General features: G+C 46.9%; 1 protein-coding gene across 1 annotated transcript; it reads left to right on the top strand.

The window, feature by feature from the left end:
- Positions 1–793: 793 nt before the first annotated feature.
- Positions 794–18,019, top strand: LOC145350335 (tubulin alpha-1B chain-like). The gene is made up of 4 exons (XM_080199557.1): positions 794–897; positions 10,865–11,087; positions 12,897–13,045; positions 17,051–18,019. Exons 1-4 carry the CDS (start codon positions 895–897, stop codon positions 18,017–18,019), a joined length of 1,344 nt encoding a protein of 447 aa, XP_080055683.1. The 5' UTR covers positions 794–894.
- The last annotated feature ends 239 nt before the right edge of the window (positions 18,020–18,258 follow it).

Genomic DNA, 18,258 nt, shown 5'->3' on the forward strand with positions numbered 1-18,258 from the left:
TCTCTGCCCATTGAAGTGGTGGAGGCTGCCTCGCTAAATATATTTAAGACGCAGGTAGATAGGTTTTTGATAGGCAAGGGGATTAAGGGTTATGGGGAGAAGGTGGGAAAGTGGAACTGAGCCACAACAGATCAGCCATGATCTTATGGAACGGCGGGGCAGGCTCGAAGGGCTGGATGGCCTACTCCTGCTCCTATTTCTTATGTTCTTATTTACAGGAGCAGGGATGTGTTGCTGCAATTATATAAGGCCTTGGTAAGACCACACCTTGAATATTGTGTGTCGTTTTGGTCTTTTCTAAGAAGGATGTTCCAGCTCTCGAGGGAGTGCAGTAAAGGTGTACCAGGCTGATTCCAGAGATGGCGGGACTGATGTATGAGGAGAGACTAGGTCAGGATTGTTTTTGCTGGAGTTCAGGTGATGGGGTGGGGCGGGGGGGGGGGGGGGTGGTGGTGGTGGTGGAGGAATCTCATAGAGATTTATAAAATTCTAACAGGATGAGATAGGGTATATGCAGAAAGGATGTTCCCAATGGTGGGAGTGTCCACAATCAGGAGTCACAGTCTGAAGAAAGTAGGGTAGACCATTTAGGACTGAAATGAGACATTCCAGTATCCATGCCATGGTTCACGTTGCTCAGCCCTCCAGCGCATGCGTGGTCTGCCACCTGCCTCAGACCTCAGGCACATGCGTGATCATGCGCATGCGTGGTCAAAAGCCTGACTGAGCGCTTAGGCGCATGCGTAGTGAACACAATGCGCAAGCGTAGTTAATGCGACTGTTGGCGAGACAGACGCGCGCTTGAATGATAACGCATGCGCAGGCTGGAGTGGTGAAGGGTTTGGCGGGAACGTTGTTCCAGAAGATTCCTCGATTGGGGCGTCGAGGTGAAAGATGGTATGGCTGTAACTGTGAGATAAGGCAGCGGCTGTCTCCGCGCACAGAGAGAATTAACTTTAAACATAACTTACTTTCCCTGCGGATAGGCGAGGCTGCTCATGACTGATCCCAACCCCAAACACTGACCCCTCCCCAAATACTGACCCCTCCCCAAATACTGACCCCTCCTCAAATACTGACCCCTCCCCAAACACTGACCCCTCCTCAAACACTGACCCCTCCCCAAATACTGACCCCTCACCAAACACTGACCCCCCTCCCCAAACACTGACCCCCTCCCCAAACACTGACCCCTCCCCAAATACTGACCCCTCCTCAAACACTGACCCCTCCCCAAATACTGACCCCTCCTCAAACACTGACCCCTCCCCAAACACTGACCCCTCCCCAAATACTGACCCCTCCTCAAACACTGACCCCTCCCCAAACACTGACCCCTCCCCAAACACTGACCCCTCCCCAAATACTGACCCCTCACCAAACACTGACCCCTCCCCAAATACTGACCCCCCTCCCCAAACACTGACCCCCTCCCCAAACACTGACCCCTCCCCAAATACTGACCCCTCCTCAAACACTGACCCCTCCCCAAACACTGACCCCTCCCCAAATACTGACCCCCTCCCCAAACACTGACCCCTCCCCAAATACTGACCCCCTCCCCAAACACTGACCCCTCCCCAAACACTGACCCCTCCTCAAATACTGACCCCTCCTCAAACACTGACCCCTCCTCAAATACTGACCCCTCCTCAAACACTGACCCCTCCCCAAACACTGACCCCTCCCCAAACACTGACCCCTCCTCAAACACTGACCCCTCCTCAAACACTGACCCCTCCCCAAATACTGACCCCTCCCCAAACACTGACCCCTCCCCAAATACTGACCCCTCCCCAAACACTGACCCCTCCTCAAACACTGACCCCTCCCCAAATACTGACCCCCTCCCCAAACACTGACCCCCTCCCCAAATACTGACCCCCTCCCCAAACACTGACCCCTCCTCAAACACTGACCCCTCCTCAAATACTGACCCCTCCCCAAATACTGACCCCTCCTCAAACACTGACCCCCCTCCCCAAATACTGACCCCTCCTCAAACACTGACCCCTCCCCAAACACTGACCCCTCCTCAAATACTGACCCCCCTCCCCAAATACTGACCCCTCCTCAAACACTGACCCCTCCCCAAACACTGACCCCTCCCCAAATACTGACCCCCTCCCCAAATACTGACCCCTCCTCAAACACTGACCCCTCACCAAACACTGACCCCTCCCCAAATACTGACCCCTCCCCAAATACTGGCCCCTCTTCAAACACTGACCCCTCACCAAACACTGACCCCTCCCCAAATACTGACCCCTCCCCAAATACTGGCCCCTCTTCGAACACTGACCCCTCCTCAAACACTGACCCCTCCTCAAACACTGACCCCTCACCAAACACTGACCCCTTCCCAAACACTTACCCCTCCACAAACACTGACCCCTCCCCAAATACTGACCCCTCTTCAAACACTGACCTCTCCTCAAACACTGACCTCTCCCCAAATACTGACCCCCTCCCCAAACACTGACCCCTCACCAAACACTGACCCCTCCCCAAACACTGACCCCTCCCCAAATACTGACCCCTCTTCAAACACTGACCTCTCCCCAAATACTGACCTCCTCCCCAAACACTGACCCCTCCCCAAACACTGACCCCTCCCCAAACACTGACCCCTCACCAAACAATGACCCCTCCCCAAATACTGACCCCTCACCAAACACTGACCTCTCCCCAAATACTGACCCCCTCCCCAAATACTGACCCCTCACCAAACACTGACCCCTTCCCAAACACTGACCCCTCACCAAACACTGACCCCTCACCAAACACTGACCCCTCCTCAAACACTGACCCCTCCCCAAATACTGACCCCTCTTCAAACACTGACCCCTCACCAAACACTGACCCCTCTTCAAACACTGACCCCTCCTCAAACACTGACCCCTCCCCAAATACTGACCCCTCTTCAAATACTGACCCCTCACCAAACACTGACCCCTCCTCAAACACTGACCCCTTCCCAAACACTGACCTGTCCCCCTCCCTAAATATGACGTCTCCTCAAACACTGACCCCTCCCCTCCCTAAATACTGACCCCTCCCCAAACACTGACCCCCTCCCTAAATACTGACCCCAAGCACTGACCCCTCCCCTATACTGACTCCTCCCCATCCCTAAATACTGACTCCAACCCCAAATATTGACCACTCCCTAATTACTGACCCCTTCCTAAATACTGACCTCTCCCCAAATACTGATCCCTCCCCAAATGTTGACCCCTCCCCCTCACTAAACACTGACCCCTCCCCAAACACTGACCCCATCCCAAATCCTGACCCCTTCCCAAACACTAATCACTCCCCAAATACTGACCCCTCCCCAAACAGTGACCCCACTCCAAATACTGACCTCCTCCCCAAATTCTGACCCCTCCCCAAATGCTGACCCCCTACCCAAATACTGACTCCCCCACTCCATATACTGACCCTTGCCCAAACACTGAACCCTCCCCAAATACTGACCCCTCCCCAAATATTGACCCCTTCCCTGCCCCAAATACTGACACCTCCTCAAATGCTGACCCCACCCCAAATACTGACCCTCCTCCCCAAATACTGACCCCCTCCCCAAATATCAACCCCTGTCTGTTCCCAAATACTGACCCCTCCCAAATACTGACCCCTTCCCCTCCCCAAATACTGAACCTCCTCCCCAAAAGTTGAGCAACAATATAAGGTCGCCGCAGATGAAGAAATGACGTTGGTAGAATTGAAACACAGCGAGGGCTAGTTGGTCAGTGTCAGTCAGTGCAGTATGCTGAGGCAAAGACCCTCGCACACAATCCTTTAGCTGTGCTTGGATGGTCTTGGTTGGATGGCTTGGGTGTCGTCTATAGGCCCCCGAATAATGATCTGGAGGTGGGGCGGGCTGTTAATGCGCAAATAAGTGCGGCGTGCAGGAATGGGACGGCAGTAGTTATGGGGGATTTCAATCTGCATATTGATTGGTCGACCCATGTTGGACGAGGTGGGCTCGAGGAGGAGTTCTTGGAATGCTGCCGGGATAGTTTCCTGGAACAGTGTGTGTTGGAGCCGACGAGGGAGCGCGCTATCTTGGATCTGGTGCTATGTAATGAGGCGGGTAGAATTAGGGACCTTGCGGTGAAGGATCCTCTTGGAGAGAGTGATCATTGTATGGTGGAGTTTCTGTTGCAGATGGAGGAGGAGAAAGTGGGTTCCCGGACACGCGTCCTTTGTTTGAATAGAGGGGAGTATGGTAGGATGAGAGAAGAATTGGCGAATGTGGACTGGGGGAGCACGTTGGAAGGTAGGTCTGCTGAGGAGCAGTGGAGGATCTTTAAGGAGATCTTTCTTGGTGCTCAGCAGAAATTTATTCCGATGGTTAAAAAGGACAGTAGGAAGAGAGGTAATAAGCCGTGGATAACGAAGGAGGTGAAGGAAAGTGTTAAATTAAAAGCGGAGGAATTTAGAGTAGCTAAGAGCAGTGGGCGAGAAGAGGATTGGGAAAGGTTTAAATGTCAACAAAGATTGACAAAAAAGTTGATAAAGGAGGGTAGAAGAAGCTATGAAGCTGGGCTAGCGCTTAATATAAAAAAGGATAGCAAGAGTTTTTATAAATATATAAAAAGGAAGAGGCTGGCTAGGGTGAACGTTGGCCCCTTAGAGGATGAGAAAGGGGACCTAGTGGTAGGGGATGGGGATATGGCTAAGGTCTTGAATAACTTTTTTGTTTCTGTCTTCACGGAGGAGGACGTGAATAATTTGCCGGGTGTTAGCGATGGAAAGGTGGTAGGACTGGAGGGTCTTAATGACATTACTGTTACTAGAGAGGTGGTGCGTGACAGACTGGAGGGGCTGATTGTGGACAAGTCCCCAGGACCGGATGGAATGCATCCGAGGGTTCTGAAAGAAATGGCGGAGGTTATAGTGGATGCCTTGGTGGTTATTTTCCAGACGTCGCTGGATTCCGGGGAAGTGCCGGAAGATTGGAAAACGGCTAATGTTACGCCGTTGTTTAAGAAGGGTGCCAGGCAAAAGGTGGGGAATTATAGGCCGGTTAGTTTAACGTCTGTGGTAGGTAAAATGTTAGAATCAGTCATTAAGGAGGAAATTGCGAGGCATCTTGAAGGGAATTGCTTGATAGGGCAGACGCAACACGGTTTCATTAAAGGGAAGTCGTGTCTGACAAATTTACTGGAGTTCTATGAGGATGTGTCTAGGGCGGTGGATAGAGGAGAGCCGGTGGATGTGGTCTTTCTGGATTTTCAGAAGGCGTTTGATAAGGTACCTCACAAGAGGTTACTGCAGAAGGTCAGAGGACATGGAGTTGGGGGTAGGGTGTTAGCGTGGATAGAGGATTGGTTGTCAAATAGGAGGCAGAGAGTGGGGGTCAATGGGTGCTATTCGGATTGGCGGTTGGTGACTAGTGGGGTGCCCCAGGGGTCGGTGCTGGGGCCTCAGCTATTTACCATTTATATAGATGATCTGGAGGAGGGAACCGAGTGTAGGGTGTCAAAATTTGCTGATGACACCAAGATTGGGGGAAAGGCAAATTGTGCGGAGGGTGTGGAGAGTCTGCAGAAGGATCTAGATAGGCTGGGCGAATGGGCCAGGAAATGGCAAATGGAATTTAATGTTGGCAAGTGTGAGGTGGTCCAATTTGGTAGGAAGAATGGTAGGAAGGACTATTACTTACGTGGCGAAAAACTGCAGCAGGCGACGGTGCAGAGGGACCTCGGGGTCCTTGTGCATGAGTCGCAAAAACCCAGCCTGCAGGTGCAGCAGGTGGTCAGGAAGGCGAATGGGATGCTGGCCTTCATAGCGAGGGGGATTGAATATAAAAGTAGGGAGGTCTTGCTGCAGCTGTATAGGGCATTGGTGAGGCCGCAGCTGGAGTACTGTGTGCAGTTTTGGGCGCCGCACCTGCGCAAGGATATTTTGGCCTTGGAGGGAGTGCAGAGGAGGTTTACTAGGCTGATACCAGAGTTGAGGGGGTTGAGCTATGAGGAGAGGCTGAATAAACTAGGCTTGTACTCGTTAGAGTTTAGAAGAATGAGGGGAGATCTCATTGAGACGTATAAGATGATGAACTGTGTGCAGTTTTGGGCGCCGCACCTGCGCAAGGATATTTTGGCCCTGGAGGGAGTGCAGAGGAGGTTTACTAGGCTGATACCGGAGTTGAGGGGATTGAGCTATGAGGAGAGGCTGAATAAACTAGGCTTGTACTCGTTAGAGTTTAGAAGAATGAGGGGAGATCTCATTGAGACGTATAAGATGATGAATGGGATGGATAGGATAGAGGTGGAGAGACTCTTCCCGCTCAAAAAAGACAGTAGGACTAGGGGGCACAGCCTCAAGATAAAGGGGAGGCGGTTTAGAACGGAGTTGAGGAGGAACTTCTTCACTCAAAGGGTGGTGAATCTCTGGAATTCTCTGCCCGTTGAAGTGGTGGAGGCTGCCTCGCTAAATATTTTTAAGAAGCGGGTTGATGGGTTCTTGATAAGAGAGGGGATTAAGGGTTATGGGGAGAGGGCGGGAAAGTGGAACTGAGCCACAACAGATCAGCCATGATCTTATTGAATGGCGGGGCAGGCTCGAAGGGCTAGATGGCCTACTCCTGCTCCTATTTCTTATGTTCTTATGTTAATGGGATGGATAGGATAGAGATGGAGAGACTCTTCCCGCTCAAAAAAGACAGTAGGACTAGGGGGCACAGCCTCAAGATAAAGGGGGGGCGGTTTAGAACGGAGTTGAGGAGAAACTTCTTCACTCAAAGGGTGGTGAATCTCTGGAATTCTCTGCCCGTTGAAGTGGTGGAGGCTGCCTCGCTAAATATTTTTAAGAAGCGGGTTGATGGGTTTTTGATAAGAGAGGGGATTAAGGGTTATGGGGAGAGGGCGGGAAAGTGGAACTGAGCCACGACAGATCAGCCATGATCTTATTGAATGGCGGGGCAGGCTCGAAGGGCCAGATGGCCTACTCCTGCTCCTATTTCTTATGTTCTTATGTTCTTATTGTATCAGGTGACTGGAGGAATGCCAGTGCGTACCTCAGTAAGAAGAGGCAATAAGGGGAATATAGACCTTAACAGCAGTGTTGCGCCATCTTCCTGAAATCATAATGCAGATTAAAACATTAGGAAAAAAACATGAACTAATTAAGTAGAACCAGCACAGATTGATGTTAAGCAGGTCAAGTCATGTTTAAGTAAGAAAATAATGGAGTGCACTGAGAGTGCAAATTCTGTGGATGCTGCATATCTGCATTGTCAGAAAGTGTTTGACAGGATTTCACATGGGATTTTGTTTGGTGAAATTAAGCATGTTGAATTAAAGGGAACATGGAATAAATGCACTGATGGGACACTGACTAAAGGATGAAAATGGAGTATAAGTATTTTGTTGGCTTTTCCTTCTGGACTGTAGGGATTTAAAGCGTAATTCCCCTTAGGACCAGCAGGTGAACTGTTGGCCTTCCTTTTATATATAATCGTTAAGACCCAGGCCAGAATCTCAATGATGTTTTGTGAAGTTAGCTAGACCCTAAGTTTTACATTTGATTTTGGCATGCGTGCGCCTAAAGTGTTTCACTGCAAGTATGATTCAAGTGACCCACTAGAAAGCTTTTATCAAACAAAGTTTATTTAAGAACACAGAATATAACAAAAAGTTAGCATAACTTTTACCAATTACAAGACTTAAACATGACACAGCACAATTCTTAACAATTCTTAGTTAGTTGTCTCTGTTGTTCCAATTTAAAGCAATACCCCATATACATTGGCAATGATTTCAAGTGAATTTAGATTTATTTAGTTTGGCAGGACAGATATCTTTTGAAATTAAATGCCCAGATTTACAACATAGTGTTTTAGAGCATACAATTAGTGTTAATGTACACTCAATGGTGGAACTCTACAAGGAGTAGAAAAGCAGTGAGATTCAGGGGTTCAGAAACATGGATTTTTAAAAGTGGAAGGAGCTGTTGGTAAAGGTGGAGATGTTGGTGATTAGGTGGAGAAACGAAGGTGGGACAGGTGTAATGTCATGTGGGAAGGTGCACTGTGAGAGCAAGGTGTCATCATCTGTGAGCTCTATCTTCAGATCAGCCATGATCTTATTGAATGGCGGGGCAGGCTCGAAGGGCTAGATGGCCTACTCCTGCTCTTATTTCTTATGTTCTTTTCTGTTCTAGTAAAAGACAAGGAGAAATTGCAGTGGTGCGCAATAAAGTTGCCAATGGTGTGCCTGCAAGTGAACAGGGAAATTTTCATAGTGGTGGCAGGACAGTATAAGACAGAGAAGCAGCAGCGAACTTGTTAGAGATCATAGAATCCTACAGTGTGGAAGGAGGTCATTTGGCCTATCAAATCTGCACCAACCACAATCCCACTGGGCCCAACCCCTATAACCCTTTGTATTTACCCTGGCTAATACCCCTGACATAAGGGACAATTTAGCATGGCTAATCCACCTCACCTGCACACCTTTGGACTGTGAGGGGGAACCGGAGCACCCTGAGGAAACTTATGCAGACACAGGGAGAACTTGAAGACTCCGCACAGACAATGACACAAGCTGGGAATTGAACCCGGGTCCCTGGTGCTCTGAGGCAGCAGTGCTAGCCACTGTGCCACCCCGGTGATGGTGGGGTTGCCGGGGGAGGGGAAGGGGGCTGGTGAAAGACAAAATATCCAAGATGGGAGAAAAGTGGCCTAGCTGATTGACAAGAATTAGAAGAGACAGATGAGAAGCCAAGGGATAAAATAAAAGTAATGGGACCTGGTTTGGAGTGACAGCAAAAATGTGCAGAAGAGTGGATATGGAGGAAATTTGGCTTAGATATCCATGGCTGTAACAAATTTAGTAATTGCTGTCTTAGCAGTTAGCTCACAAACAACAACAAGTTTATGACTATTTACAACTCTATACAAAGCGCTACAATCTCAGCACTAAGATCAATCTGGTTTCGCTCTGCCCCGAGATCCCCACACTTGTTCCCCATTGGGCAGTTAGGTCACATGACCCTTCTGATGCATGCCCTTAAAGGGGCCGGCTATTACAGCGGCAGAGATCAGCAGAGATACGTCATGTCGTAAACAGAACCATCCCGCCTCACTCTTAACCCCAGAAATTGTTGCACTTGGTATAATATTCTGTTCCATAATATTAAAATCAAAATGGTGCACCTGTAACTTCACCTATCACTAAATCACTTCAAACTTATCAATTCAACATAAGCTGACCTTTGTCTTAAGTGTCTAATGTGGATTTACTGCCACTGGTCTATCTGTGCTGAGTCACCAATGGTATATTGCACAAAGGTACTAACTGCTTGTTTGTGTTGAGTGTTTCTGGTTTACTGGGTAACAAGACCAATCGCTGGTTTGTTTACTGTTTTATCACTGCCTGTTAGTGTATGCAAGACTCCTAAAAAAATTTGTTTTTAGTCATTGTTTTCCAAAGGATAGCATTTTGAACTCAAAGTATGCTTGTTTAACAACTAATCATATTATTATAAGATCATAAGAAAAAGGGGCAGGAGTAGGCTATTTGGGAAGGCAGTGGCACAGTGGTGTAGTCACTGGACTAGTCATTTGTGGGCGAGTTTTTAGTGGCTTGGGTCCTGCTCTTTGACACTCTCCCTCTAAACCCCTTCTCCTCCACTGATTTAAAGATCTCCCCCAAGTCTTCACTTTGATAAAGGGCTTGGCCCATCTGAATCCCCTCCCTCCCGGCTAGTGATTCACCTTCCTTATTCCTGGTTGTGGAATGGGATATTGGAGCATTGTGGTAATGTCACTGAACTCATCCAGCCCTCAAAATCCTGGAGGACATGGGTTTAAATCTCATCACAATAGCAAATGGAATTTGAATTCAGTTAAAACAACTGGAATATAAAGCTCATATTAATAATGATGAATTGGAGTGCGCACTTGTGCCAAGTTTCCAGCAGCCAGCTCAGTAAACAAAGCATCTGTACCATTCAGATAAGTAACTACTGAATTGCGAACATTACTCTAACACCAGTCATTTTAACTCTGAGATGGAAGAATCAAGAGATTATAGCCAGAAAACAGGTTGTTCCGCTCCAGTGTTACTCTGCATCCCCATATGAGCCACCCAGTCTAGTTCCATCCTGCAAACCCTTTAATATTTTTCTTTTACAAACATATGCCTAACTTCCTGAAATAGTTTGTGAATTGTGCTTCAGAGAAGGAGAGAGACGGCGATGTAGTGATAGGCTGGAATCTACCACCTCGCTCGCCACGGAATTGGAGTGGGTGACAGTCCAACAATAGAAATCCGTGTTGGCCTCAGACGGGAATTTCCAGTATTGCCTGAACGAGGCCGTAAAATGTCACTCAACGAGTAGTCCAAAGACTGAGGCTAATCTGTGGGAACATGAGTTCAAATCCCAGTCCCACTGCAGCTAGTGGAACTTAAATTCAGTTAATAAATCTGAAATTATAGCTAATCTCAGTAATGGTGACCATGACACAATCATTGATTGTTTAAAAAAATTATCTGGTTCATTAATGTCCTTTCGGGAAGAAAATCTGCCATTCTTACCTGGCCTGGCCTGCATGTGACTCCAGGCCCACAGCAATGTGGTTGATTCTTAACTACCCTCTGAAACAGCCTAGCAAGCCACTCAATTCAAAGGCAATTAGAGATGGACAACAAATGGGCAACAAACTGCCCTTGCCAGCGATGCCACATCCCTTGAAAGAATTTTTATGTAAAGTACCAGGGGTTTTTTCTTTAAAGGCTCAATATAGTTTTGGAATACACATGTTATTGAATTTGATGGTATTTTTGTGACTTGTGTTACTGTCTTAACCTGACCTGTTTAAAATTAATATTTTTGCTTTCTGTCCCAAAAGCGTGAATGTATTTCCATCCATATTGGTCAGGCTGGTGTGCAGATAGGCAATGCCTGCTGGGAGCTGTACTGTTTGGAACATGGCATCCAGCCTGATGGTTTTATGCCCAGGAACTGGACTTATGGAGCTGCAGACAACTCCTACAACACCTTCTTCAGTGAGACTGGTGTTGGAAAACTTGTCCCACGAGCTTTGTTCGTCGACTTAGAGCCAACTGTGATTGGTAAGACAATAGATATTGGCGCTTAATCATCTTCTTAATTTTATACAAACAATCTTGTGACATCTGCCATCAATGCTGAGGACTCTCAGGGCTACAGCTACTTTGTACCTCTGTATCCCCAGCTCTGAGAAAATGTTCTTGTTGTTGGAACAGGGATGGTGATGGAGGAGAGGATTCTGGAGCAATGACTAAAAGACATAGCTTTTAGATTAGTGGGGTACGGGCAACAGGTCTGGGTGGGATTGTTCTTAGTGTCAAGGGGATTACATGGGGTGACAAGGATAGAGCCTGGGTGGAATTGTTGTCAGTGCAGACTCGATGGGCCAGATGGTCTCCTTCTGTACTGTAGTAATTCTAAGATTCTATGACTCTAAGGATTAAACGTAGTCCTTTCAGCTCCTCGAGTTTGCTCAACCATTTAACAAGATCATGACTGATCTGATAGTAACCTCAAATCTGCATTCCAGACAATTTATCATGTCCTTGCTCACCAAAAATCTATCCATCTCTGGCATAAAACTATTCAAAGATGCTTGCACAGCCTTTTCAGGAAGAGAGTTCCAAAAATTTTGAGTGAAAAGGTTTCATCTCATGTTTGTCTTATTTTTAAACAGTGACTCCTAGTTCTAGATTCTTCCACAAGAGGAAACAACCTTTCCACATCCACCCTGTCAAGACCCCTCAGGACCTTATATGTTTCAATCAAATTGCTTCTTACTCTTCTAAACAGCAGGGGATACGAGCCAAGCTTGACCAACCTTTCCTCATAAGGCAACCCAACCATTCCATCTATTAGTCCAGTAAACCTTCTTTGTACTGCTTTAATAAGTTGACAAAACACTGGACACAATACTCCAAATGTTGTCTCTTTTTCTCAGAAGCATAATCTCCATACTTTTGTGTTCAATTCCCCTTGCACGAAATGAGAATTGGTCTTCTTGAAGCATACAAGATTCTAGGGGGCTTGACAGGGTAGTTGCTGAGAGGATGTTGTGGAATTTTGAACTTGGGGAGCAGTTTAAAGATTAGGGGTTTCCCATTTAATTTGGAGATGTGGAGAATTTTTTTCTCTCAAACCGTCTTTGGATTTCTCATCCCCAGAGAGCAATGAAGATTAGGTCATTGAATATATTCAAACTGATTTAGACAGATTTTTGATGACGGGAGTCCAGTATTATGGGAGACAGACAGGAAAGTGCTGTAAAGGCCATGATTTTTCATAGAATCATAGAAACACTACAATGCAGAAGGAGACTATTTGGCCCATCGAGTCTACATCGACCGCAATACCATCCAGGCCCTATCTCCGTAACCAGACATATTTACTCTGCTAATCCCTCTGACACTAAGGGGCAATTTATCATGGCCAACCAACCTAACCCACATATCTTTGGATGACGGATCAGTTTTAATGGCCAAAAAAGCCTACTGTTATTTCTTATGTCCCTTTACTATAAAAAGTAAAAGATGGCCTTTACTATAAGAAGTATGTTCAGGATTCTGTACATGCAGTGTATGTACAGAAAACTGTAAGATGAACAAAATATAATGGTTCTGGAGAAGGTAATTTTCTTACCTTACACAAAAATAAGGCTTGAATTCGCTCAAGTTAATCTGTCCCTGCCAGTAATTTAAACTTTCTGGCCCAGGAGATTAGAGCTCGGGTCAAATGGGAAAGTGAAAGTCCTCTACAAAATGGTAGTGTTAGCAGCTTTAGGGCTTCTGTTTCCTTCCATTCGAGCTTAGTGTTTGGATGGGCATATACAGAAGATAAGCTGGCTTATGAAAATGTATGACTCTGCTTTATAGATGAAGTCCGTACTGGGACCTATCGCCAACTGTTCCATCCAGAGCAGCTCATCACCGGGAAAGAAGATGCTGCCAACAACTACGCCCGTGGGCACTACACTATCGGCAGGGAAATCGTTGATTTGGTTCTGGACAGGATACGCAAACTGGTGAGAGATTTTTTTTAATGGAATTCAGAGGCCCAAACTTTCCAGTTCCACATGACTAGATAAATGAAATAGACTTGGAGCATTCCTCCTCCTCCGTAGGTGAACTCTCTGTCACACCTGAGAAGAGAAAGCACAGTTGAAGAAATATGCCCCCCAGGAGGGGAACCATCTTGTCAGCATCTACTCTGTCGACATCCTTAGAATCTTAGCTGTTTCAATAAGATCACATTTCATTCTTCTGAACTCCACTGAACTTAGATCCAACCTGATCAATTGGGCCAGTGGGCTGATGAATTGCAGGTGGAGTTTAATTGAGATAAATACGAGGTGATGCAGTTTGGTAGATTGAACCAGGGCAGAACTTACTCAGTTAATATTAGGATGTTGGGGAGAGTTAACTGAACAAAGAGATCTAGGGGTACAGGTTCATAGCTCCTTGAAAGTGGAGTCACAGATGGACAGAGTAGTGAAGAAGGCATTCAGCATGCTTGGTTTCATTGGTTAGAACATTGAATACAGGAGTTGGGATGTTTTGTTGAAGTTATACATGATACATTGGTAAGGCCACACTTGGAATACCATGTATAGTTCTCATCACCCTATTATAATAAGAACATAAGAAATAGGAGCAGGAGTAGGCCAACTAGCCCTTCGAGCCTGCCCCGCCATTCAATAAGATCATGGCTGATCTGTCGTGGCTCAGTTCCACATTCCCGCCCTCTCCCCATAACCCTTAATCCCCTCTTATCAAAAACCCATCAATCCGCGTCTTAAAAATATTTAGCGAGGTAGCCTCCACCACTTCAACGGGCAGAGAATTCCAGAGATTCACCACCCTTTGAGTGAAGAAGTTCCTCCTCAACTCCGTTCTAAACCGCCCCCCCTTTATCTTGAGGCTGTGCCCCCTAGTCCTACTATCCTTTCTGAGCGGGAAGAGTCTCTCCACCTCTATCCTATCCATCCCATTCATCATCTTATACGTCTCAATGAGATCTCCCCTCATTCTTCTAAACTCTAACGAGTACAAGCCTAGTTTATTCAGCCTCTCCTCATAGCTCAACCCCCTCAACTCCGGTATCAGCCTAGTAAACCTCCTCTGCACTCCCTCCAAGGCCAAAATATCCTTGCGTAAGTACGGCGCCCAAAACTGCACACAGTACTCCAGCTGCGGCCTCACCAATGCCCTATACAGCTGCAGCAAAACTTCCAAGCATCCCATTCGCCTTCCTGACCACCTGCTGCACCTGCAAGCTGGGTTTTTGCGACTCATGCACAAGGACCCCGAGGTCCCTCTGCACCGTTGCCTGCTGCAGTTTTTCGCCACGTAAGTAGTAACCCTTCCTACCATTATTCCTACCAAAGTGGACCACCTTGCACTTGCCAACATTAAATTCCATTTGCCATTTCCTGGCCCATTCGCCCAGCCTATCTAGATCCTTCTGTAGACTCTCCCCACCCTCCGCACAATCTGCCGTTCTACCAATCTTGGTGTCGTCAGCAAATTTCGACACCCTACACTCAGTTCCCTCCTCCAGATCATCTATATAAATGGTAAATAGCTGAGGCCCCAGCACCGACCCCTGGGGCACTCCACTAGTCACCATCCGCCAATCCGAATAGCACCCATTGACCCCCACTCTCTGCCTCCTATTTGACAACCAGTCCTCTATCCACGCTAACACCCTACCCCCAACTCCATGCCCCCTGACCTTCTGCAATAACCTCTTGTGAGGTACCTTGTCAAACGCCTTCTGAAAATCAAGAAAGACCACATCCACCGGCTCTCCTCTATCCACCACCCTAGACACATCCTCATAGAACTCCAGTAAATTTGTCAGACACGATTATAGAAAGGATATTATTAAATTAGAAAGAGTGCAGAAGAGATTTACTAGAATGCTAACGGGTCTTGATAGTTTGAGTTATAAGGAGAGGCTGGATAGACTGGGACTTGTTTCTCTGTAGCGTAGAAGGCTGAGGGGTGATCTTATAGAGACCTATAAAATAATAAGGGACATAAATTGGCTAGATAGTCAATAAGAACATAAGAACTTAAGAACATAAGAAATAGGAGCAGGAGTAGGCCATCTAGCCCTTCGAGCCTGCCCCGCCATTCAATAAGATCATGGCTAATCTGTTGTGGCTGAGTTCCACTTTCCCGCCTTCTCCCCATAACCCTTAATCCCCTTGCCTATCAAAAACCTATCTACCCGCGTCTTAAATATATTTAGCGAGGCAGCCTCCACCGCTTCAACGGGCAGAGAATTCCAGAGATTCACCACCCTTTGAGTGAAGAAGTTCCTCCTCAACTCCATTCTAAACTGCACCTCCCTTATCTTGAGGCTGTGCCCGCTAGTCTTACTGTCTTTTCTGAGCAGGAAGAGCCTCTCCACCTCTATCCTATCCATCCCATTCATCATCTTATACGTCTCAATGAGATCTCCCCTCATTCTTCTAAACTCTAACGAGTACAAGCCTAGTTTATTCAGCCTCTCCTCATAGCTCAACCCCCTCAACTCCGGTATCAGCCTAGTAAACCTCCTCTGCACTCCCTCCAAGGCCAAAATATCCTTGCTTAAGTGCGGTGACCAAAACTGCACACAGTACTCCAGCTGCGGCCTCACCAATGCCCTATACAGCTGCAGCAAGACCTCCCTACTTTTATATTCAATCCCCCTCGCTATGAAGGCCAGCATCCCACTCGCCTTCCTGAGCACCTGCTGCACCTGCAGGCTGGGTTTTTGCAACTCATGCACAAGGACCCCGAGGTCCCTCTGCACCGTAGCATGCCGCAGTTTTTCACCATGTAAGTAATAGTCCTTCCTACCATTCTTCCTACCAAAGTGGACAACTTCACACTTGCCAACATTAAATTCCATTTGCCAGTTCCTGGCCCATTCGCCCAGCCCATCTAGATCCTTCTGCAGACTTTCCACACCCTCCGCACAATTTGCCGTTCCACCAATCTTGGTGTCATCAGCAAATTTCGACACCATACACTCGGTTCCCTCCTCCAGATCATCTATATAAATGGTAAATAGCGGAGGCCCCAGCACCAATCCCTGGGGCACTCCACTAGTCACCAACCGCCAATCCGAATGGCACCCATTGACCCCCACTCTTTTCCCCCTATTTGACAGCCAATCCCCTATCCACGCTAACACCCTACCCCCAACTCCATGCCCCCTAACCTTCTGTAACAACCTCTTGTGCGGCACCTTATCAATATCTTTTCCCAAAGGTAGGGGAGTGTAAAACTAGAGGTTACTGCCAGAGGTAGTAATAGATGGGGGTACAATTTTGTCTCTTAAAAAGCATTTAGACAGTTACATGGGTAAGATGGGTCTAGAGGGTATGGGCCAAATGTGGGCAATTAGGACTAGCTTAGAGTTTAAAAAAAGGGCAACATGGACAAGTTGGGCCGAAAGGCCTGTTTCCATGCTGTAAACCTCTATGTCTCTGTGGTCAAGCTTTATTCATTCTTTTTGCAGTGTAGTCACAACTTTAAGCCTGAGCTCCCCAGGGTTAGTTTTCTTTGTTCGTTTGGGATTTCACTGAAAATGTAGGAAACTGATTTTGATCCGTGATACTAGATTGGTTATTATTAATATTCACACCAAAACATATGAACTCAAACTCACTGATTGTATTCAGCTTGGCTAATTCCTGATGGATATCTAGGTCGGCTAGAGCTACCAACCTATGAGATTCATTGTCAAGTAGTTGAGGACAGCTGAGCACAAGATCTAGGTCTTAAAACACTTGGTCTTCCTTGATGCCTGAGATGCCCTAAAGCGGAGAAAGAAAGAACATTCTTTGTTTTGTCGTTGAAGGAAATATTGTTTTATGGACTTCTCCCTTGACATTTACTTTCTTCTTTAAGAACGTTACCTAATAGAAGAAATTAAACCAGTTGCTTACCTTTACACTTCAAAATTGTCTGACATTTTGATTCTGAACATAAAAGTATAGTTAGCTAATCTGGCATATATCCTGTTTTTATAGGCTGATGATTGCACAGGACTCCAGGGTTTCCTTGTGTTCCACAGCTTTGGTGGAGGCACCGGTTCTGGTTTCACTTCCCTTTTGATGCAGTGTCTCAGTGTTGACTACGGCAAGAAAACCAAGTTTGAATTTACCATCTATCCAGCTCCTCAGATTTCAACAGCTGTGGTTGAACCCTACAACGCCATCCTTACCACCCACACCACTCTTGAGCATTCCGACTGTTGCTTCATAGCAGATAATGAAGCCCTTTATGATATCTGCCGCAGGAACTTGGATGTTGAACGTCCAACCTACACCAACCTGAACCGGCTTCTCGCCCAGGTTGTGTCCTGTATTACATGCTCCCTTCGATTTGAAGGTGCTTTGAATGTTGATCTGATAGAATTCCAGACCAACTTGGTTCCATATCCACGCATCCACTTTCCCTTGATTGCCTATGCACCAGTGATCTCAGCTGAGAAAGCTTACCATGAGCAACTCTCAGTGGCTCAGCTTACCAGTGCCTGCTTTGAGCCAGCCAACCAAATGGTTAAATGTGACCCTCGCTCTGGCAAGTACATGGCTGTAAGTATGCTCTATCGTGGTGACGTGGTGCCAAAAGATGTCAATGCTTCAATTGCCAGTATTAAGACCAAGCGCTCCATTCGATTTGTTGACTGGTGTCCAACTGGTTTCAAGGTTGGCATCAACTACCAGCCGCCCACGGTGGTGCCTGGTGGGGACTTGGCCAAGGTGCTACGTGCTGTGTGTATGCTGAGTAACAGCACAGCCATCGTTGAAGCCTGGGCTCGTCTCAATCACAAGTTTGATCTGATGTACGCCAAGCGCGCCTTTGTGCATTGGTATGTGGGTGAGGGGATGGAGGAAGGGGAGTTCTCGGAGGCCCGTGATGATTTGGCAGCTTTGGAGAAAGATTATGAAGAGGTTGGCATTGACAGTGCTGATCTGGACCGTGAGGAATATTAGAATACCTAAAACTTGGTTCCAAAGATGAAATTAGCAGGGGTTAATAAAGCGATTAGTTTTCCTTGTCTGTACTTTTCCATCATGTGGTTTTCCTTACAAGCATTTTTACTGTACTGTTTATTTAAAAATAGAGGTAAAAGTGTAGTTGTTAAAATGGTGCTGTCTTGGACTATACCCATGGCTTCAAGCAATGAGTGTAGTTGGGTCATAACCTGGGAGCCATCAAGTTCACTCTGTAC

This window comes from Carcharhinus amblyrhynchos, chromosome 11 (genome assembly GCF_965287045.1).
Source record: "Carcharhinus amblyrhynchos chromosome 11, sCarAmb.v2.hapA, whole genome shotgun sequence".
Taxonomy (NCBI): domain Eukaryota; kingdom Metazoa; phylum Chordata; class Chondrichthyes; order Carcharhiniformes; family Carcharhinidae; genus Carcharhinus; species Carcharhinus amblyrhynchos.

Coding starts and splice junctions, on each gene's coding strand:
- LOC145350335 (XM_080199557.1), top strand. Junction 11,088..12,896: donor CTTAGAGCCAACTGTGATTG/GTAAGACAATAG, acceptor TCTGCTTTATAG/ATGAAGTCCGTACTGGGACC. Junction 13,046..17,050: donor TGGACAGGATACGCAAACTG/GTGAGAGATTTT, acceptor CTGTTTTTATAG/GCTGATGATTGCACAGGACT.